The 25,376-nt window shown below is 33.2% G+C and overlaps 1 protein-coding gene across 2 annotated transcripts; it reads right to left on the reverse strand.

The window, feature by feature from the left end:
• Window positions 1–24,974, reverse strand: LOC148607358 (uncharacterized). Of its 2 annotated transcripts, none has more exons than XM_088544652.1 (20): window positions 24,805–24,974; window positions 24,046–24,162; window positions 21,513–21,592; window positions 19,608–19,706; window positions 18,542–18,667; window positions 15,270–15,539; window positions 15,046–15,166; window positions 13,095–14,256; window positions 11,644–12,841; window positions 9,832–11,186; window positions 8,994–9,657; window positions 8,344–8,460; window positions 7,683–7,981; window positions 6,916–7,023; window positions 6,516–6,669; window positions 6,154–6,337; window positions 4,195–5,798; window positions 2,211–3,482; window positions 1,020–1,520; window positions 1–505 (listed from the first exon to the last, which is right to left on the reverse strand). In XM_088544652.1, exons 1-20 carry the CDS (start codon window positions 24,852–24,854, stop codon window positions 240–242), a joined length of 9,747 nt encoding a protein of 3,248 aa, XP_088400778.1. In that variant the 5' UTR covers window positions 24,855–24,974; the 3' UTR covers window positions 1–239. The 2 variants fall into 2 exon arrangements, with proteins under 2 accessions (XP_088400778.1, XP_088400777.1); XM_088544651.1 differs by having other exon boundaries at window positions 3–505; window positions 6,516–6,672.
• Between the last annotated feature and the right edge of the window lie 402 nt (window positions 24,975–25,376).

Raw genomic sequence — 25,376 nt, forward strand, 5'->3', positions numbered from 1 at the left:
AGGATTGCAGCAATTAACTACTTGATATGAAACAATATTATGTAAAACTTCGACGGATAGTGCTTATTGTTGCATGATTTTAATCGTCATTTCACCATAAAATTAAGAAAAAACTTTTAATGAGTTCTGAATACATTTTATAAGCAAAATTGATATTAAAGTGATAAATAGTAAAACATTTATAATGCATACATTGGACGGATAGCAAAATCTCTAGCACAATATAGACCATCACTTCACTATATAATTACAAATTGTCTAAAGGTCAATGACCTTCTCGAAGATGTATGACCTATCAAAACAATGTAAACTTCGTTGACATTTTCCGGTAAAAGAAACTCTAACGACGGTTTTGATACTGTAGTCAGCTTGACGATATCGGTACTCTCTTTGGTCGATCCGATTGAAACTTCAAATGTTGTTATGACTGGGTCCATTCTGAAAACCATATCCCATGTTATCTTGTAATATTCTGTTCTTAAATGCTTAATAGCAATTGGGAAACCTGAGGGAAAAACGACTTTTATTAGAGAAAGCAACTTAAGGCGGTAAGAGCCATAACTCTTGAAATCAGTGATATGGTTGTATCATATTCGATTTAACCTAAGCTTTCAAGATTTCATCTGAAATAGAATGAAATCAATATGTTACTCTGATGCTTACATGAGATTAATATAAACAGCACGACTACAAACGTTTCAATGATTTTTAATAATTGTGTCCCTTACCTAAGATCTACCTCCTTATGCAATATTTTCAGTCTGAAAGACCGAGCGAAATAAAAGAAGGTAACAACAATGTTATCAATTCTCTGTAAAACATGTCGACGTGTTTCTGTTTATTATCTCAACATAAGCGTTACTTTTCGTAACACTTGTAAGCTTTAGTTTGTCTTTACCTACGTAAAATGTATTCTGGTAATAGGCTATTGATCGCGTGGTTTTGTTTTTCGTCGTCTTTAAATTGTTTGTATGTATAAGACACACTCGTTAAAAAGGAACGACATATTCAAAGTGTACCTGTTAAAATTGGTTTTCTGCAGTCTAATTCTATAGTGCTATTAATGGCCTCACTAATTAATCCTCCCTCATTTTCTGCTTGTACGGTGAATGTGTATTTCCTTTCTCTTGTGGCATCAAGATTGCTTACTGTTATAGAGTTCTTTTTTCCAATTTTAGTCTTATCAAGTAGCTGTTTTTTGTCTGAATGTAATTCAGAAATATAAGTTTTAAGTCCTGAAGAATCTTTGAAATTGTCCCAGCTAAAAGTAAAGTTCTGATTGTTATCATTATTACAGCCCGGTGATGTGACGTGCAACTGCCAATCAGCACAAACTGGCGGCATATATGACATAACTAAAGGCCCTAAACCTGCATACTCAGTCAGTTGTACACTATTAACACAACGAATATCAACGTAAACGCTACTTCCATGAGCAAGTTGTAATGGTGGAGATATTAATTCATTAAGGTTTGGTGTCTCGATGAACTTAAGTAAATCACAAGACTTTGTTGAAGTACCTGTAAAATAAACATGTAAGAAAACGTGTGTCTTTTACCCAGAGTGACATGTTTTAGAATAATACTCCATGACATTAATGGTTCAAATGCCTTCCAAATAACATACAGATCTCAATTTTCTTGAAGAATTTAAGAATCAGTCTTTATAAGAATCATGCCAATTCTGCAATATATGGTACACCTGAAAAAGGCTACAAATTTATATTTTTGTTATTAAGTTGCTTTGTTGGTCTATAATCTGAAATGTATTATCATTTATTCCAATCTCTTTGCTCTAAGGAGATAATTCACAACGATAATTCAATAGTTGATATTGCGTTTCAGTGTCACTTACAGAGTTACTTCCCTTAATTTTGAATCCTATGGTACATGTTTTATAACTAACATCTGCTACATGTTATTTTTTTCTGTAAAAGTTTGTAACAATATCAACAATAAAAATATGTAGGCTTTCCAACCATAAATCATATTTTGCATGGTTCTTACCTGGAGTGCAACTTAAATAATTTGTTAAAGATTTTTAAACAGAATTGAATATAATATACTTCAGTATTCGGCTACAGCATGTGAAACATATATTAAGTTAAGTTAAATCACAATTCAACATTTTTATTATTACCGAGAATCTAAAAGCCATGCATAAAGCAATTGCTACAAAAACTTTAATTATTTCATCAACGATAAACTTACCAATGCAATATTCACAAGTTTTAACTGTACTTTCCTCATCAGACACCATCCAATTTGCTGTGATTACGACTGTCGTATCATCGGTGTTATTGCTGTAAATTGCCCCAACTGCACCTTCAGTAATCATCGGAGGTGTCATGTCAAATGCCAAAGGCTTTGATGTAAAAAGAGCAGACATACCTGCATGGTTCTCGACTAGAGCAGACACAAAAAGTGTCATGCCGTGGGTAAAGTTTTTCTTAATGACATCATGCCGATGTAATGGCAAAGGTCGCATATCTAAAATTTCTAATCCATGCGGTATACTTCCGACGCCTACGGACACTTTCCCGATCCCGCTTTCAGTATCAACTGTTTGAACACACACTGATATTTCATCTTGAGATATTTGTCGAGCTATTACGGCTTCAGTGTTCAATTTGGTTATTTTTAAGCCAGAACATTTTGATATGTTGGTGTAAACAGTTGCCTTTTTTCTAACGCCATTAAGCTCTATAGTAACGTTTACGTTTTGAACGTCTGTTTGTTCGACCAAGTAAATATATTCTGACCGTACTGATTTATCCGCGTTTTTTAGAAATGGTAATGACATAGTCATATCTCCAATGGATAAATGCGCCATGAAATCTAGTTCGGTTATGTCCACTTTGACAACAATTTGAAACAAATCATTGGGTTTACTTGCCACTGATTCAGAAATAATCAATGACTTTTGTGTAATATTGTGAATAGATGTATCTTTAATAACGCTAAACTTATGGCATTCAAAAGACTCTGGATGAGTACCGTCTATATATAACGCATCTGAAGTGACGATTCGACTTTCGTGTCCAGCTGCATCAATTGCCTTTATATGAGCAGTTATGACGTCACCATGTCCAGGTTGACCGGGATAAGGAAAATAAATATTATCCCCAGCATTTATGAATGCTAAAGAGTCGCTACTGTTCTTTGATATGTTGTTTACTTCAAATGCAATTAAGAAATGGCTTATGAAGGAATGCTTGTCATCAAAGCCATGCCATGAGAAAAAAATTGGTTCGTCAGTCGACTGATAAATCTTATTGCTGTGGTGTTTTGTGTTGAATAAAACGCCCTCTGTTGGTGGTTTGGTATCAAGGAGGAAGCCGTCGGAACTAAACTCTGTCTTTAGGCCAATGGTGTTGACTGCTACTACGTTGGTGTAATATTTTGTTCCTGGTTTGATATCTATACCTGTCCAAGATATTTGCGTTTTCGTTCCAACTTTAGACATCGATACAATATCATCAACTAAAAATAAAAAAAATAAAAAAATTTTACATGACGTAGAAACACAATATTTACAACAAAAATAAAAACAGAAACAAACCATAAAAAAATTAGAAACCAAACCAAACATGAGCGGTTTTATCATAAATTACGACAAAAGAATTGAAAATGATATGTTCTTCCGTTTTCGCCGTTTTCTATGACGGACAGCCCATGACAGGTAGGTGCACGCTACCGTATCTGTCATGGGCGAAATTGTTCATCGCAAAGCGCAAAGTAATAGTTGTTCAGTAAAGTTCATAAGGTTGATGAATACATTAACCAAAATTATTGTGTGCAGATTTTTATAGTTGTCTAACATTATATGTAAATACATTAAAATAACAAAAAGATAAAGAATTAATAAGTATCTCAGGTAATTTTCAGGGTGATTACTAATATTTCTTCTTCACAAGAGCTTTTAATCATCTTCTTTGAATCAGTGTCCAGTAATTCGACACGTATTTTATGCAAATTATGCATTGACCTCTATTGTAATTCCACTGCATTTGCCGTAGAACGGAAGAAATACATATACGTTCATACATCTTCTGAAAATCTAAGACTTTTAATAACCTATTAATCTTTGTTACAAAGATGTCCGTGTTTAATTTTGCGGATCACCATGCATAATTTTATGTTTACATGTACGTATCAAATAAGGATTTTACTATCTAAATTATTTGTTGCAAACCTCCTTTTGACGTTCCTAGCGAAACGATAAATTCCAGAATGCCACTTTCATCGTCAGAAAATACACCATTCCAACAACCATACATATTACCGGGAGAGGATATGTAATCAACATCTTTACCGCATGGTTCAGAAGAATCGGTAATAGAATGTCGTTTATGGATAAAAGGTGGCGTGTGATCCACAATAATTGGCAAGGATGTTGCTATAAAAAACTTTTCCTGAGATATCCATGTTCGGACATATGCTATGTAGTATGAACCGTGACTCAGTTCTCCATCTTGAAGACAATAAAAAGCATGTTGTCTTTTACCGACATCGTGCCAAGGGTCTTCGATACTCATATTGTATATGCCTTCCCCGACACCGGAGTCATTTCTTCCAAAACTGTATTCGAACCTCTGGAAAGAAAATGATTTGTTTTGGTATATCCAACTGCTGTATAGGCATAAAGATGAACCTGTGGCTTTGTTCCATCTATCATCTGATCGTAATGAGATATTTAAATGTAGTTGCTGCAACATGTCTTGTTTTGACGAAATTGCGTTACAGTCATCCTTTTCTTTAGAGACACATTTCTTTCCAACAACGCCACATGTGCAATGACATAACGTGCAACCTACATTGCAAAATTCCATACTGCATGAGTGTTTTTGTATGATGAGCTCCCCTTTAGATTTATCGTATGCTAAAGGAACAACATCTACAGTCACCTTTGACTCTGGTGATGCCAGACCAGCATCATTCACTGCCCAGATTGTTAGTACTATTTTTTCCGGTAGATCCCCTTTATTCGTTGGTATTTCTGCGTTATCAGTGTCATTTATCTGCTTTGGTATAACCAGAAAATCTTCTATAATATCTGCATTGCTATAAGTAGTTCCGATGGAAATATGATAGAAACGAATGCCAGACTGAGCATCGAAAAACCCATACCAAGAAAGATAAAGGGTGATACTTCCATTGATGCGTTTGTATTTTAACGGAAATTTAAAACCTCCCATTTGTGGGGGTGTCCAATCGACTATGAATTTGTCACTGTAAGACGTGGTACATAAATCGGCAGCATTACAGGCAGTAACCTTTACCGTGTAAACGTCACCTAGTCGTAACGAATCGTTTCTTGAGAGACAAATCGTGTACTCATTAGCATCTGATATAATGATATCATCGACTGGAACATGTGAATCTAGATTACTGAAAATTGAGATTAAGGTTCTTACAATCGGACTTTCCTTGTCCTCGAACTTCCACATGATTTTTAAATATGATGGATCGGAAATTAATGTCTTGTTTCTGTAGGTTTCCATATGCAAGTTATAAATAAAAGGCTTCGTCAGCATATTTGGAGGAGTGTCGTCAATGATAAAACCGTCTGAACTTGTTTTTGCACATAAACCTACATTATTACACGCAGTGACGGTGACGAAATGGCCAACTCCGACCGCCATATTTAGATTTGATTTCATTAAAGATGACGCCAGTTGTACGTTTTCAGATTTCATCACGTCACATGACAATGTTGATGTTCCAATACAAACATCAAAGTGATCAAGGTCAGAATGCGGATCTTGAAATCCGATCCAGATCGCATGGACACTTTTCCTATAGATAAAAGAACCATTGCCATATCATCAGATAAAGTTCATTGTATCACTGATGATATCCGACTATACGTAATAATTTACTTGTGTCTAAAATCTTTTTAATTGGAATAACATGTGTTCTTTGTAATTCACAATGGCGTTTTTCAAAGCAATTTATTATTTTTCATTGGTATGTTGTAATTGGATTTAGGACAAGTTATAGTATGAAGAATTGCAATAAAATAACTCAATATACTTTCAAAGTGAAATTGACGCGATTTTAGAACACGATCTAGAGCTGCTTTCAAAGGAATTATGTAGTTATCAATAGCAAGTCCCACCCAATAGCAATGGACCCGCTCTATAAAGCTAACCTGTCCGATTGGTATCTTGAATGCTTTCCTGGATCTCCCACAACAACTAGGCCAGGTATTGGTGGTGACGTATCTATGACGACACCGTTTGATGTCGCTGAAGTGCAAAGACGTGCACCGTTACAAGCAATCACTGTTGTATAATATCTGACTCCATGAACAAAGAATTGATTCCATGTGATTGCTAAAAAGAGGAATATGAAAAAGAATTCATTAAGCAAAACTATGAATAACCTCATTTGATACCGTACTCTGTTAAAATTAACAAACAAAAATCCCACGATACTTCATTTCTATTATAATTATCATTAAATTATTTTTTATACACTACATAAATTGAATCAAGAATAAGAAGTACTTGCACGTTTTCAATCCAATATTAGTGAATGGTACTACATCATCTTTGCTAAGTGATGTTCCTAAACCCACTTTGTAAAAGGTCAGCTTAGAATGAGGATCGTTGAATCCGTACCAATTTACTCTTATGGACGTTGATTTGATGTGATTCGTATTATCCTTCTAAAACAAAACAAGAAAGTCCTCATCAGCCGTAGTAACTGTTTTTGTGGCATTATCATTTTTAGAAACTTAAATTCAAGTCTGGTAATCGTTACATTTAACATTTTATTAGAAATATGCATGCACAAACACAACATTTTAGCTAAAATTCCAACGATATGTTAATTTTAAGCTACATGTAATGAGTATCGTTAATGTGATATAGATTGCAAATCATTCATTTTTTTATAACTGTGATCATACCTCATTTACTGGACTTGTTTCTATAACATGCCCCACTGGAGGAGGTGAGCTGTCTACAACAAACGGCAAAGACACAGTGTAAGACCTAAGTCCAGCTCCGTTTGTAGCCTGAATTAACAATGTTCAAAAAACAAATTAACTTTGATGGGACAATTCAAAAAGCTGTTCTGTTAACTATTAAAGAAACTTTAACACATCAAAAAGTCTAATACTGTTATATAGTATGAGTCACCATCTACATACTTGCCTTGACAATGTAAAATGCATAGACATGCATTAACTATCGTGAAAGCATTGCTAAAAATCAAATACAAATTAAAAATAGGTAAATTGAAAGAATATATCTACAACAGTGTCCGTATAATTGGAATGAAGAACCACATTGTGTAATGACTTATCGATATCGGGATATTTGAGCGACAAGCACATAATTACTTGGACGATGAGGAAATTTTTACAGAAATACGCTAGTGCGAGTTGTTTTTAGAGCTAAAACCTAGTACTGCAATGATTTATTTAAAAATCAGCTACCATTTGTAATGTAAATTCAAAATTTCTTTAAGTAAACCTATCAACCGATGAATACAATTAGACTATTATGGACATGGCAGATGCATATGAATTTAAAACCCTTTGACAATGATTCAATGCATTAAGTGAAAATAAGTGATTCATGTAAGTTTTAAGCTTGTTCATGGATATGCCTAGCAAAATTAATTCACCGCAATATTGACTAGTTTTTTTGACAGAAAATTAATTAATCTCACAGTGACAATTGCAAAATAGGTATGTCCATCTTGGGTAATGCCATTGCCATTAATCTCGGCACTATCAACAACTTCTTGAAACGGTATGACATCAGGTGAGTTGTTGTGTGACCCTATTCCTACTTCTATTTTGCGTATTCCACTCTCATCGTCCTCGATACCAGACCAGCGGAGATATATGGAATGAGCAGCAACATATCGATGACCTTCAACTTCTATTGCACCAGAAGTTGGAGGTGAATAATCATATATTACGTGGTTAGAATATGCATCGACAGTGCGGTTAACATGACTGAATGCTACAACAGATAATTATTTTATTGAGAAATCATATTATGCAGTTTTTCAAAAAGGTATTTCAGGTTTATTTTTCATTTATACATTGTGAAATCTATGTTCATTGCATTTCCGATAACATATAATCTAGACGAGTTTAATTAACACCTAAATATCTATAACTTAATCTAAGAAATGATAATAAAGTAAGAATTAGAAAATAAACCTGAGAGGCGGTATAATTCTTACAACATGCTAATCTTTGAAAATGGTAAGAGTAAATATTTTCATCTGTATTTTACATTTATTTAATTCTCAATATCAGAATTGATCGTAAATAGATTTTTGTCGCTAGCACTTAAGAATGTGTATACACTACCATTACCTCTTACAGTAGCATAATACGCATGCCCAGGTTTCAGATCAAGTCCAACAACAGCGGCCGACTCTGACAGAGCAGCTGATGTAAATGGCAATACATCATCAGCTCCTTTATTTGTTCCTGGCATGTAAATATGTTAAAGGGTTAATATTAACAATGATATTTATTCTGATAGGTTTAAGCATTAGCAATTAGTTCTGTATTTAAAAACCAAAGATACCTTTACGTTGATGTTTTGTTTTAGAATTCTATAAAATTGTATATGAACTAATGGAATTCAAACCTGCAATATTTAGGTTGATGTATATAGTTAAGTCAAACTTAACATGTTTTATAATAATCTGTTTAAGGAGGTAAAACTAGGATAAGGGACAGTGATAGGTTGGTATCATATTCAATTTCACCAAAGCCTATCAAGCTTATATCTGAAATAGAATGAAATGAATCCATGTTACTTTGATGCTTATATGAGATTGTTGTCAAATACTGAATACAAACATTCCAATGATTTGTAAGAGTTGTGTCCCTTAACCTAGGTCTACCTCCTTAAAAACGCTATTATCGTATAATTCAATTACAAAGATATGTAGAAGTATGTAAAATATTAGATCTTTAATTGTAAAGGTTGTAATTTAAAATCAAAACTCTCTTACCGATAGCATATTTGTATTCTGAAATATCGGAAATATAACCAAGCTTCAATGCGTCCTTATTTCCCCTGAAACCTGTCCATGTAACAGTTAGCTGTGTTCCGTCAGTGACATAATTATTATTTGCATCAATAAAAACTCTTCCTGCTCTTGGAGGACCTCCATTAATAAGAAAACCATTGCTGCATACCTTGAAGTCTAATGACATTGCACATATAAACAGGAGCAAAGTGTTTTTGAAGAATGGGTTTTTGAAGTCTAAAAAGCCACCTGTTGTATTTGTTGAGAAAAGACAAGAAACATCTAGAGAGCACAATGTAATAGGGATTTCGCGTTTGGAAGTAAGATACCATGTAATTTGTGTTCGTGGTCTACCAATGACGAAGCCGCCAATCCTCACATTTGAATCAGCGAAATCCATTTCTAATTTATGAAGCATCTTAAGCTTTGATCCAATGTTAGTAGTATGCTGATATTTCATAAGATCTCGGGAAACTGGATTATTGAGGTTCAGATCATACAGAACGTCCTTACTAAACGTATTAGGGTCACTGATAAAGTCAATTGGAGAGCAAATGTGAGGCTTCCTACCATCAGAACAGAATGCTTCAACACATATGGAGCTGTGCTTGTAAGGTAACAGTTGTGTAGCAAGAGAAACGGCATCCTGGAAAAATAGTTGCAGAATAGAATAATTATTAATTCATAAATAAACTTCTAAATTCCGTTAAAACATCATTTAAATTTATAGTTAATGATAACCTAAAACTATATAATCAGTTGTAAATATTTCAATTTTCTTGAAAGTAAAAGATAAGAATATTATTCAAGATCAAAATACCTCTATTAATTGACCATTTGATGATTTATCTACAATATATTTCCAGTGTGAGACCATTTTGTGTCCTTTGAGGTCAGCAAAAAATGCCCACCTGTACGCCATTGATAATGCATTACCACTGCACATGTATTTTTCAATAGTTACAGCAACATTGAGATAACTCCCGTTTACTGTTGCCTTAGTCGTGGAATGTAATGAAGGGATACGAGTAGGCACAATTGAAAATTCTTCAGAGGATACAATCGGGAGACAAACTTGTCCAAAACAAGGCCGTACAAGCGCTTTATATAAACCCGTTGAAAATTTCCCTGTAAAATTATACGACGTCGCGTGTCCTGCATTCGAAAATATCAGGCTATTTTTGCATTTTCCTTCGTGCACTTTACAAACAGCAACTTCAAAGTGTGTAATGAGTTTGGAATATTCCTCTTTTAAAATCCAATGTATTGGTATATAGCTTCGAGACATTTGAGTTCTTTTGAAGGGGTTGCACTGGAATAAAGATGCATTTGTATAATTCTCATGTCCATTGTCATACAACGTGAAATTAGTTTTATCAGTGCTTCTTAGAGCCATAAACGTAATAACGTAATAATTATAATACCAACGGGTTGCAAGAATAAGGATGTTCTTGCTTTGTAAAGAAATGTTTGCGGACGAAAAAACAGAGTATACAGTGCCAGCGACTAATGGTAGTTTTGAATTCACTGCAATATTTGAATTCTCATGAAGATTTTCAAATGATCCAGTTTTCAAACATTCTTTACCATACAACACCGTCAACAGTGACAAAACCTTTGATTTCTTTAATGGGAAGAATCCATCTGAGGAAGCATAAGTTGTTCCTCCTGAGCATGAAGCTTTAATTGTAACAAAATATTGCTGATTGCTGTCGGTGAAAGAATAGTTCTCACATACAAAATTATTCGTTCTATTGAAAGGTATATCATGAAAAGAAACGGTATCATCATTTCCAGGTGATGTCCCTAGACCTAGCTGAAGTTGAATTTTCTCATGGTGATTAAAGCCAATCCATGAAATACAATACTCATTTAAATCGAAGGTAACGTCGATATCATGGAAAGGTGGTATGCTATTACGCAGTACATCCTTAACTATACCAACTCTGGGTGGAAACAAAGATGGAATACGAAACGGTTTCGTTGTAACATTACAGAAATGCCCTGCATAGTTGTAGAATTTGAGTTGGGCGTAGAATTCATACCCATCCATCATATCGTATTTTTGTAGCCTTTGCACTGGGTACTGTATACATTGGACGTCTGAACCACATTTACCACCTTGGTTGTCTATACTCCATTCCAGAAAAGGTGTGAAAAATCTGTTACCAAAACCTGTGTAGAATACATGTTAAAAATTAAAAGGGAAACACGTTAGAATTTTTTAAAACAACATACGGAATTTATATTGATATGCCTTCATGCGAAGTTTAAATTTTCGTTATATCTGCAAGGTCTCGGGAATCGCGAGAATCAAAGTTCGCCAAATTTACGTCTAGATACTTTATATATATCTTCCATTCCATTAAATCGGAAAAATAAAGACCATGAAATTTATAGAGCAAATTTAGAAATTTAGCATCCGCTTAAAATTCCCTTTATACAATATCTGCTTTATTTGGGACATTTTTCACACCATTTCGCAATTTTTGTGACGAGACATGCGCTTTATAAACGTTGATGCCGTGCACATATTTTTTCATGGACTACAATACAGTGAAGCGAAAAACAACCGCAAACTAACGACATGAAGATGGCAGAATTGTGAAAAAAAAATCGTACGTGTACTTACCGAATCTAAACATAACTATCCCTATTTCGTCAGCTTGTTCTGTATCAAAAACCTCTTTTGTCATCCATTTCAACACCACATTCTTTCCTTTCACGACGGGTTGTATAGTTGTTAAGCACACTGGAGGAGTTTCGTCGGCAAGTATTGGTCCCAACCAAACTTTACTCTCTAGCCCAGCTCTATTGACTACACGTATGAATATGTAGAAAATATTTTCTCCAATAAGCCCCGGATGATGTTGAATGTACCTTGTTGGATGATGCACCTCAACATAACCCTGAATGTCTGGACTCTCAATACTTCTCGGATCGTTACCGAACCCAACGTAAGTACCAGTTATCTGACTTCGGTCTTCAGATATATCCCACCTCACGTCTAACACATCATTTGGTACGTAGATCACGTGACCGTTGTAAAGAGGCATATTTTGGCAAATAAATTCTGAGATATTTAATCCATTGCTGTATGCTTTTGATTCTGGTATGAATTTCGCAATGATGTCATCGGATTTGTTCTTACATTTTGATAAACAAGCAGAAACGTCCATGGCAACTTTAACTAAATTTTCTTTAATAAGCCATGCCTTACCATCAAGACAAGCAACAGATTCCTTTATTTTCGAATGTTTAAGAGAAATATTCGATATGTTTGGAAGCGACTTGTCAAATATTACCCCGTCTGAACATACAACCTTTGAAGGACTCAATGCATGATTATACGCGATGACAGATACAAAGTAAAGTCCCTCTCTATTTGGAAATCGTAGTTTCGTGGAAGTTTGCACTATTTCCTGAACGAAAGTATCATTTTTGAAACCCGGTATCCATTGCTCCAGATCACTGAGGCATTTTCCACTTAAAGCTACTTTATATATTTTTATTCCACTTTCATGGTCGACGAAATCGTGCCAGTGGACTGTAATCTCATCATCGCTAGTATAGTCAATGTCTTGAAAGCCACTAGGACCTTCCAGAACGACCCCACCTTCTGGTGGAGAATCATCAACAAGAATGTCGATATGGTCAAATGAACGGAGATAAGCGTTGTTCATGGCTTCAAGGGTGAAGAAATATCTTCTATTATGCAGTCCAATGTGTTTATTTTCGCTTTTCAGTTTCTTTAAGTTTGCACTGAACAACATGCTGCTACAATTACCAATCATGGGACAGTAGAATGATGAGGAATTATCAGGATTACCCTACGAAAACCAAAAAAGAAAATATATAAAATACTGATGATAAATACCCGTAATTAATAATCAACTATAACGAAATTGATTTTAAAACATTTTAAAAGTAAAGACTAATATAATAAGTCATAAAAATTACGAATACCAAAGAACGTTGAGTTTTCAGCACTAGTAAAGACTTCAATAGTCCCTTTTCTACAAAGAAAAACAAAACTATATTATATAATAGATATCATATAACTGAAATGTGAATCTTACTTACAACAGACTTGACTCCGATGGCTTTCTCTATAAGAACAGTATTGTTTTCATAAGTACCAAATGTCCATTTCATCTCACGAACGCCACTGTGAACATCGAATGCTTTAAACTCTATTGCCATATCTGATAAGTCTATAGTATGATGTACAAAAAGTTGTTTGTATCCGTTCCGTGTCAACCAAATGTCAGATATTTCCGGAACAGAACGGTCAATGTACACGGAAACACTGTCATTTAGAGTGTGGTTCATTATGTCTTTGGCTTGTAATTGAAATATAAACTCGTCCCCATCACTCATAGTTGGGTACGTACAGAGAGCTTCCGATGTAAAGTTTTCTACGCGACCGGAAGTTACGTATATGTCATTTTTAAGTATTGCATAGTAGAATCCATTTAAGCCATTTACATTTACGGTACCATTAATTGGCAGAATACCAGAAATTTGATCATAAAGACCAATTACATCACTATATGTGTCCGATTTGATTGCACGGAAGGGATTGTTTTTCTTGTAGTAATTATTAAAATATCTTTGAGACCAAGAATAACACAGTTTCTCGTGATTGGTTTGCCATTGGTAATTACTTGCATTTGAAGCCGTTTCAACACGCAAATGATGTTGATCATTGACCTCAATAGCCGAAGTATTATCGTACAAAACAAATCTACGGGCATGGTGGACATTGTTAGCAGAGTCCGTTACTTCAAGTATCATTGTATACAGCATAGGATTTTTCGAAGGTAATTCTATTTCAATATTACTCCCGATGGACTCAATACTTATGTTTTCCTTTCTTTTTGATGACTGATCCCTCATAAGAGTTTCAGGACTCGAGGCTATCACTTCATAAACTTCTATAGCATAACTTTTAATACCTGATGCTAAAAAAGATGAATTAGCGATAATAGGAGGAAGAGGATCTATCCATCCATCAATTTTGACATGTACTTTCCTGGAGTTGGTAACCCGTGTGGATAATCTAAGGGGCTCGTATTTACAGCTTCCTTTCTCGGAACAATGTATTGGCGTTGCTCTGTCATATATATAGCATAATGTTTTGTTTGTTGCTTCTGTTTTATCATACGGAATTTTAGTTTCAATATTGTTTACAGTTTTTGAAGTTAAAAATCCCCCTCCTTTCATACTAAAAGTAACGCAAAGTCTGAAAAAAAAATAAATGCACATGTTTTAAATATTCAGAATTTCCAACAGTTGCCAACTCTGTTCTACTCCGTGGCTGTGAGTGCTGGCTTCTAAAGAAAGATTTTGAAAATTAAACCAACTTAATTATCAAAGATTTAAAAGGTAATTTGCAGACATTTGCAAAATAAATACAAAAAATAAGTGTGATAGATTTAACTTTCCAACAGTAAACATCTTTCTTGGTGACACCACACTAACATTCCCTAGTCTACTGAGTATCATTTCACAGTTTATCTGTTATTTTTGTGCCTGTAATTTTTTTTGAAAGACATCCTTGTCGATTGAGGAAACCGCCTTGTAAGCTGCCATTATGAGGGTATTTAAAGCATCTATTATCACCACTAAATATGCATTAAGATCGCCATCACAGTTTAATCAATCAATATGATGTTTCTATCTAACAGATGAAATACTCTATTAGATTGCCAACTCATTAAACTTGAAACATACAGGATTTTATCTACTTTCAAAATAAGAGGTGCAGATCGTGGAACATAACATGCGTACCCTTACAGAGTTTGTGGTGTTTTCATGTTTATTTGTTTGCTCTCTTCTTTTCAATTGTTTAGTTTATTCCCGTTTATGCCATATACTTAGATTTTGATGTTTCAACAACAACAACATAAAAACAACAACAATCGATTATGGTTCCGAAAAGGTCAACAAGTAGAAAGGCATGTTAAGTACTTCCTCGTCGGTTATATATACTCAGACTGAACAATTAATGTGTTGATATTGTATTACATACCTTTCTCCATTTACAAGTCTTGCATTTGCAGAAACTTTCGTATTTCCGGTATAATCTCGGTTTATACTCAATGGATATTTGTCGCCCATTAACTTCTTTTGTAATAAGAGTACCTTAGACCCTGAAAAATCAAATATTTATATCGGAGTAAATAACGATAAGTTCGTTGGAAAGTGAATAATGTAGTAGCTGCATACTAATCCTAAATCAAACCAACTTCTTACCATTCAAAGAGAGCTTGTGGACACTTATGGAAACTTCAGACACGCCAAAGTTCTCATTTGAAACATATCGCGGTCTGTTTTGAATTGTTTTGTTGTTGATAAGTACTTCGTATACACCTCCGAAATCAAGTATGAAATGGTGGACTTCAAATCTGCCGTAAAAATCATTCTGTAATGAGCATTCAGAAGCGCCTTCATGTGATGATGTTTCTGTTCTGTCGCTTGAAATTGCTCTGACCTTACAAGTAGTTATACTTGGAGTAGATATTGCTGAAAGATAAAAAAAATATACGTGTCAGGGTACCGTTAACTAAATATACGTGTCAGGGTACCGTTAACTAAAAATACGTGTCAGGGTACCGTTAGCTAAATATACGTGTCAGGGTACCGTTAACTAAATATACGTGTCAGGGTACCGTTAACTAAATATTCAAAGATCAAAGATCCTAATATGAACCCCAATAACTTAAAATGTCGTTCAACATCTTTTCACCGTCAAATCACATCATAGCCGTGCACTTCATGACAAAACAAATACAAGCATCGTGTGAACATAGATTGATTTAAAACTGGAATGAAAAGTTAAATATATGCAGTATGACAATATGGTCACATAAAATTGTTTTAATAAGTATTGATTGCAAATACAAAAGTACATTCATATTAGTATTGAAAAATTCTAAATGCTGAGCACGTTATCCAGAATAATACCTCATGTGCATCATTAGAATCAAATACATATAAATATCTAAATATAAAACAATATTTTAAAAAATGTGTAGAGGAAGAACTCAAAACCAAAAACTGTCGCAAAAGGATGGAAACTCTTTCGCAAAGAGTTTTTGTCATGTACAATGAAAGATGTAGGCCAGAGTACTCTAGGAAGTTCGAAATTTGTAATGTTGCAAATTTTGATTAATGATATATGATATAATTCGGGATCAGACAAGTGTGACTACTGTGTTGGTGAATACTCACGGGTACATTTGCCACACAGGTCGAGAGTACTACATACTATATAAGGACGTGATGACCCGGAATGACCTACCAATCGAGTCAGTGAGATACCGGACTACATTATTATTACATGTATCTATAAGTTTTTCTCACGTGTTTTTAAAGTACATTTTCAGTTGTTCAATTGATATCACCGCCTAACAACTTTTATTATTGTCTTCGTTTTGACCAAGAATAGTTGATATGTTACAAATAGGAATTCCAACAATCGATTGACCGCCAGTACATTATGTAGTTAATAACAAGTATTGGAAGTTAGCGTGCCACTCCATAGAATTGCATTGTCAGGCAACTTGAAAGTAAAATCCTTAAGGCGAAATCAAATTTGTATATTTTCATTTTGTGAGTTTGAAAACAATAGTATATCATATAAACACTATATGATTTTTTAAATAAAGTGGAACTAAAACATAACCGGAAAACTAGAAAGAGTTTTATCATAATAAACACGTGTTCAACTGTCAACACAGTAGTAGTGGACAAAAGTAACGCAGCGATTGGTCATTTGACGACACGTGAAAAGGATCTATTGTTTAGCCCTTATTTGCGCTAATTATATAAGAAGTGTGACATTCTTTAGTATGTCAGAATTCTAGTAGTCGCGACATAATTTAAAGCAACAAAAATGGTGAACAACGCAAAGTTTATTTAGTAGAAAAAAAACATGGTGTATGAAAAAAAATCCTGATTAAAAGATTGATGTATATTAAATTTTTGACCAAGTCGTGCATTTGTTGTGCCAAAATAATATTCAATTAGATACGAAAGAATATATGCTATTACCATTAGCGCATCTGATTTCATTTGAGTGCGTTTTAAAGTGAAAGTCAGCGATTCTTACAAGTGGGGTTCATTCATACACTAATAGCAATTGTGCAAATGTATTTTACTATACAACGATTCGACGTTTTTCAATTTGACTGAGTCCTGTCAATTTTTTACCTGTGACATAACAAGCAAAAACCCGAAGTACTGAACTATAAAACCCGATAAATAAGTTTTACAATGTAGTACCAATACGGTCGGTACATAGAAAAGCTTGTAAGCATTCTCGAGGAATAAAATTACTACTTAACTTATCAAGTTAAAGTAACCATTTTTTTTTATAAACTTATATTTCAAGACCTAAATAAATTGTTTCAAAAATATTCTCTGCAAGACTTACAAAAAGGTCATTTCTTAGTATCACTTCAAGTCCAGTTTTTTTTAATCATCATATTATATTCTTTGAGTCGTTTGATATCATATATGTAATTCGTTTACCTTGTGACACCTGCATCGTTAAACAGTTAACTGAAATGTATATGGGAGCTTCCCACCCCATGCCAATTTCCTGTTAGTAAATTCAACTACCGGCGCTATGATACTTCAATTTCCGGTGTAACAATTAACAAATACTCGACCCGTTAATAAATCCCCATCATTATGGTTTTACTTCAATTTGGCATTTGAAAACTTTTTATGCAGTATAAACTATCATAAATACTGCTTGCACGATTATGATCTAGCATCGAAAATTTGGCCTTGTTCGACACGTTTTTGAAAGACAAATAGAAAGACTAAATTGCAGATTTACAGTTTCAAAACATTTCAAGCGGGAATAATAATGAATACATATTTATACAATAAATATTTAAACGATTTACCAGATATAAAAATGAATCGCGAAAAAAATCTTTTTTTTTTCAAAAACTGTCATTTCCGAATATAAGATCTCGTTTTTGTATGGTATTTAAATTAAAAAATGGATGATAGGTACTCCAAAATATCAAGTCTTTTATTAAATATATGATTAGTTCAAGCTTACTTGTGCATTACCTGGGACATTAATTTAATTATTAAAAATCTAGTCATATCCAGTCAATAAAAATAAACATAATGTGCTTGTCCACCTATGTAAAAGCACGGTGACATTATGCAGGAAGTATCTGACACGACTAATATAGAGAATTAAAACGGTTAGCTTGAGTTGAGTGTAACACTGTAGGAAAAATCACGGAATTGCTAAATGTAAATATTTACGTATAAAATTTAAAGTCTTCGGCAAAACCTGAGGCAAAACAATATTTTACATCATATGGTACGCCACAATGGCTAAAATGCATAAATAATTGAGTTTACAAAATGCATGGACATAAGAGAAGGGATTAAATTTTGTGCGATATGTCCACAGTCCTTTAAATTGTGTTAACAAATCTTGGACAGAAAATTGAAAAGCTTATGATTAATGAATTAAAACCTTTGGAGAAACTTACGCTGACACTGCGCAAATGTTCCATTGTATGCTCTTCTGAATCCTGTCATGCATTTGCAGTTTCTAGCATATTTATCACTCCCACACGTTCCTGGCCAGCACCAACGATTTAAAGAAGAACATGCTTCTACAAACAGAGTATAAATATTGAAAAAAAAGTGTTTGTTTGTAAATAGTCTACACAATTTTGAATAGAATCCATTTATACCATACCATAATTATACAAACAATTAAATCTGTTTTCTTATGACCTACTATCATAAATTCTTTCGTTGTTAAATATCAAAACTAGTCTCTTCCAATATATGTTAATAGAAATCGCTATGATATGACATTTTCTATTGACATTTAGATTCGTTGATAAAAATGCATCCAGTTTTATTAGTAACTATTATTTTAATCCGATTAAAACAATACAGTAAAATCTGTCAACCGTCCCCTTTAGTTTAGACAGGTGTTCGGTTTAGCCAGGATAAAAATAATTTTAATCTGATATTAAAAGACGTCAGTTAATTCAGGTTTATAACCCTATTTTTCTACTTTTTTTATATCAGTATACAACTTCATCATTTATTATGTGAAAGGCTTGCCATAGTTGTCATAGCACAAAAACAACCAAAATAACACACACAAAGAAACAAAAGCAAATGAGACTTTGACTTGCGCCAGTAGGGTAAGCTTCCCTTCTTTTCTACAGACACCTAACGAATTGCTTATAAAAACAATGTGTCATGGGTAGACAAAAGAGGAAAGAAAAACTATGACACATTGAACAAATCGGTTCCCATGGTGCAGATTGCTAGCCCGTAACGATCCATGAGTTCATGATGACGACCATAAAACTTCTATAGTGATGACTTCAATATTGTAGCTACATACCCCTGTTCCAGAGCTTAATTGTAAGAAGTCTTGCGCGATGCAAAACGTCTGCGTATTTACAGCAAGCTCTAGAACCTACAACTTTTTACTAAACGCCATTCATTCATTTTAAGACACTTACATTTACTACTTTGAAATCGCTTAAAAACATATCATTTGCAAATGCACTTCAATTAAAACAAATTTACCTTCGCATACAGGTCCTGTAAATCCGGTTGCACAACGGCATTTATCTGGAGTTAAACAGGTCCCTCCATTGGGGCATGTTGTCATTCCATAGCAAAGTGCTGAAACGTAACATTGTAGTAGTACGTATAAAATACCTAATGGAACTACGTATCTAACCATTGAAATGTACTAGAAAGTTTCATTTATGTAATGTTGATTTGTATGAAAATAAATAATGGATCATATTTCATGGAGATGTAATTTAATTAAGAACCATGATAATTAATCCGACTCATATGAATATGACTAAATTTTATAGTTGTAACTTTGAAATAGAGATTTTCAATTAAATAATTACATGTGCATGTATATATAAAGCCACCAACCATCGTTTGGATAGGATTAAGCAGGTTTTCTGATATTCTTTCTTTTTTTGGTATTCAAATATTCAATTCAGCCGTTACATATAAACATATTGACAATAGTTAGACAAAAACTAATAAAATAATTGAATCCCGATTTCGGAATGTTTCCTAAATAATGTTTGAATATTTTTAACTTGATACACTGTAAATTATTAATAATCATGTATAAAACGCAGTTAAGACACAGCTACATTGAAACCTTATACAAATTTACATATTTTATCCTGAAAAAGAATTAACAAAACAAAACAAAACTCACTGTCAGGCATTATAACCATTATCTCTTTAATTAATACTGTATCAATGTTTTTGTTTCACAAATTTCAATTCAAAATGATTAATTCAATATTTAACACTATGAATAACAAAACAGTTACTCGTTTAAAATGTATTCAAAGTATCAAAGAGTAATCCAGGGAACTAAGATTCTAACAGATAGCAAAAGAAGGTTACTCAGGGACATAGAAGAGACAAGAAAAACAAGCACACACATAACAAAGAACATAACCAAATTGATACAAACAAAGTAACAAAGGTAAATAAGCTCCACTGAAAAACTGGGAGCATGAACTAGGTGCACTGGTCTGGTAAGGGTATTCTGCATTTCTAGAAACAACCGCCAAATTGCTCATAAATGTCGAGTCCAGGGTAGACGAAAGAGGAAAACAAAACTATGACATGATGAACAAGTCAGTTTTCATGCAGCAGATGGATACAGCGTAACGATCCATGAGTTCATAATAACGATCAAAGAAAACTTTAATTAAATAAGCAATGTCTTAAAATGTCTGAAATAAAAAATCTCGTTAAACGACAGTTTTTGACTCTGAATGAACGTCACAGCTGTCATTCAAGTACACTTGATTTTATCATAATGACACTTCTCGTCTTACTAATATTTATTTAATGTGAACTGTAATCTCCTGTCTAGTGTAAAATCTGACAGATCAAGTCATTCAACAATCTCCTTTTTGTCGTATTCTAGATAAGATAATGTTCGACATACTTTACTTTTTTCTGCTTAAGCAGTATATCTAGTATGGGTCATCGAAGGTAATCTTTTAAAATCTATTTCAATATATATTAAAGAATATTAAAATATGCACTGCAGTTTGGTTCATTTTTACCGTTGTGGCGTAGGATAAAACAATGACATAAATAAACACCTCGTAGTACATGTACATCAATCATAACATGAGATCTCCGTGAATTATTTCGATACTTATAAGAATAATTTCTACATGTTTATGAAAAAATCAAGTCTTTATGTTGCAAAACATATCGACCATTATAAAACAAAACTTTACTGTAACGTCGGGAAAAAAACTGGTAAAACATATGTCACGGTGGAAAAAAGAAAATTGTATGTCAATAACGATGGTTAAATTTTTATAATCGTTTTACCACGTTTGTAGTCTAAAGACCTTTGTACCACTCTATATTGAAATATATGTTACATAATTAGTAAATGTGAACCTCTAATATGTTAACATGCACTACCTTGAGAACATGTAGTCCCAGTATAGCCTGGACAGCATTTTTGATCCTGACATGTTCCTAAGTATGTTTCAAACTTCGTTCTGAAAACATAAAGATATACGAATACACAATGTCATACATGGAAAAAAATTATTATGCTGTATCATTATAATATATTTATATAAACACTAAGAAATAAAATATTAAATCAGTTAATTGCACATTGAAGTGCGACATTATTAATATTCCCGAGAGCCATTCAATAAATTAACTAATGTTTACGTATTAACAATATGGTATTTTTGTCTACTCCTTTGACTTATTGTATAATTGATTTAAGTTAATTGATAATAGGTTGTATTTCTTCATCAACATGAAGTTTAAGGTAAATGAATAGTAAAGTCAAAATTACAGAATTGATAAACTTAGGCAGTCGTCAAAAAGAATAGTCAAACGAAAGTCTGTGAAATAAATGGCAGTATCAGGTTAAAACCGGAAAGTTTGAAACCAACACAATGGTCCTCGAGTTAAAACAGATTTCATCACACTTTTTACCTCCTGCTTAAAATGAGGTTTGTGTTAACTTCAGCGAAGGAGCGAGATATAATATTATCAAAAGATTATTAGAGTTTTTTTTTTAGAATCAACACTTGATTAATACCGTTATTAGAGTTAACAGTATCACCATATTTTATGTTATCCCTCCTTCACTACGGACAAAATCTCAATGAGCCATACAGACATGTTTTTGTTGAACAAGTAGATGATCCTGCTATGTTCGTTTGATTGTATGAATGTTTATGTAGTTTTGGAATACTTTACAAAAAGTAAGTCCTCAGACTTCTCACTTGAAAGAATATCCAACGAGGCCATTCAGTTTTCATGGTTACCTACGATTTAATCCTAACGAGCGTACGTCGTTTGTAGGATTACCAAATTATCCCAAGCTCTTTAATTTAGCATTCGTAGTAATGCGCTGATAAATGGAGAAAAAACATTTTGCAGATTCGATATATTTGTATACTGGCATAGGTCGATCATTCATTCAGTATGCGACTTTGTACCAACGACCTAATTTCTTTAACCCAATCTGACAGTAAAATTCTGGTGCTTTTTAAAATTCTTTCTCTGTATCAACGCCGTCTCTTACATGATCTTCATCTGCGTCCGTCATGATTTTACAATTACGGCTGTTCTATCTAAATTTCAGGCAGTTAGAGATTTTCATTTTGTATAATGCTCTGACCGCAAGTAAAGATAAAACAAGAGGGGTTGTAAACAAAAGAAAATTTGGAACAGTCACAAGTCAGATAATAATCGATGTCCGCTTTTATACAACATCTTTTCAAAACATTCTGAACATTAATCCTAAATCATACCTATTTTTCTTCTGAATAAAATTAAAACAATATTGATTTCGTTTACTGTTTCAATTGGAGGTATTATAAAAGGAGTGGCCATGACAATTCTAATGGAAATTATATAAAGATATTTATCATATAAAAGATGTTCACAATCTCGTGATGGTTATCGGTTAAATAGTTCAAGGTATTCCATGCACAGTTGTTTAAAATATTATCTGTCTAAACAAATAACTTTCATCCCGTTTTTATGTTTGAGGTGTTGCATTTATTGGGATCGACGCCCTTTATATGACGATGCTATGAACATGGACGGCTGAAAATCGTTCAGTCGGAAGTGACGCACAAGTTAACAAATGGAAATAAGAATTGCAGCACACCAGGTTCAGCTGCACTAACATTTCTGTCTGGCAATGTCGTCCATGATGATAGATCTGGTCTGCAGTAGATAATGATCAAAATGATCGTCTCCAGAATGTTATATCGGCACCTATTTGCAAAAGGGTTTCAGAAATAGTATCATCGGCATAAGCAGTGTTTGTTTGCCACTATTCTTGAACTCAGCTGTCAGTTGCATGCAATATTAAGCGGCTATTGTAAGATTATATAAATTTTCAACACGAGGCTAAATCCTTTTAATGTATCATATTCCAATCGTGTCTGTGTAATAAACGAGGTCATCAGGCAGCTGAGGCAAACACATGCAGTCAGTTTTAGAAAGAAGTCAATTTAAAAAAAGAGACAAATAAGCTTAAATAGAGTATGAACAATGTCATGTATCAAAATTTAAATTACAAGGCCTAAGAGTGAAAAGATTGCTCGTGCAAGTGATGATGCAATGAGGCAAAATAATGAACAATATTTCATAAGTAAATACGCAATAAGGTCATAGTCTTTCATTAAAAATTAAAAATTGCATTAAGCCCGAAATTCATTTTGTAGATGATGTTGCAATATTTATTTCCAAATGTATGTTTGGGGTATGATGAAGTTGAGAAATTCAATTGAGCAAAGCAAAGTGTTATTTGAGTACAAACAGTTGCATCCATTATAATGAAAGACTAAAACCATATTGATTATATCGAATTCAAAATACAATAATTTTTACTATATGTTATTGTTATAGTTTCGAAATTATTGTTAAGCCGGATAGTTTGCATATAGTCTATTTTTACTTTGAAACATGTACATACGTATATCTTGAACACCGACTAATCCATAAAAATCCACAACTCGAGGTATGTCGGACCTGTATGTATCTTAATTTCGCGCACTGCTTGTTGTAATCGCAATAATCCCCAGAAGAAAAGCTTCAAAAAAGATATGAAAAGTTATGCAAAATAATTACAATCATACAAGCTCTTGCATAAAACAACTTGCAGTTTATATCATTCATTGCAAAATGTCTAAAATGTATCAATTATAAAATGTAGTATTGATCCGATTCAGTAAATGATAAAACGCAATTTTCTTACAATGAAGAATATCGCAAGGATTAAAAAAAAACAAAACAAAAAACAAAAACAAAAACAAAAACAACAAAACAAAACAAAACAAAACAAATACAATAAACAAAAACAAAAACAAAGTAAAAAAAACTACAAACAAATTAAAAAACACATACATAACCGCACAATAAAACAATTGCAAAATTAGGTCGAATAAAAAAATACTAGTTAATCTTACTTCACAACTTTTAAATTGTTGTTTAAGATACTCAGACATTGCTGAATCGTCAATCGTTTCTTTTTCCCTTTAAAGATGACCGTTTTAGAGTAAAAAGTTAAGAAACAATTAAATTACAGTTAATTTTTAAAAAAGATAATGTGTGGAAATTCTGAAAAGGTACATTGAAAGAAGAAAAATTCAACTTTTTTTTTTTTATTTTAAACACTTTTGAAAGATTACGTTTGTAAAACTTGTAATATGCAAAAATGCTCGTTTAATTTTACCTTAGAAAACTAAGACTGCCAAACAACAAAATAGAAATAATATTTTCCATGATAACGAATCCGTTCAACTACTTCCTAGTGGGCAGATGTGTCGTCCATATAGGTAGAAAGATATATTCGTAAATATTAATTTATTTGCTTCGAAAGCAAAAGGTGCGAATGCTCAGGGTTAGTTTTAAAAAGTTATGAACATACCAGTGTTTCTATATTGAATTATGAAAAAATACGTTGATAAAACGTCAAATGTTAAAAACACGCACTACGATTGGGTGTTAATTTCTGTCACCTTCATCCCTGATTAAGCTACACATTGACACTTGGTATATCTATTTTATCAAACATAACATGACAAACAAAGCAAAAAGGAAAGGAAGAAGAAATGAAAATATCGGGATTTCGACACACTTACAGTGTATCTGTGGTTCTGATCATAACATGTGGAAGAGAGGAAAGCCGAAATTTTTCATATTAAACATTTTCTCCTTGTTTATTTCATACATTTTATTGTAAAAATGGGTAAAAATAGGTATTGTTGGCTTATTGTTTCCTAAGACCTTTCCGGTTATGATTTA

This window comes from Perna viridis, chromosome 9, assembly GCF_037379345.1.
Source record: "Perna viridis isolate PV_CMFRI_1.1 ecotype Kerala chromosome 9, ASM3737934v1, whole genome shotgun sequence".
Taxonomy (NCBI): Eukaryota; Metazoa; Mollusca; class Bivalvia; order Mytilida; family Mytilidae; genus Perna; species Perna viridis.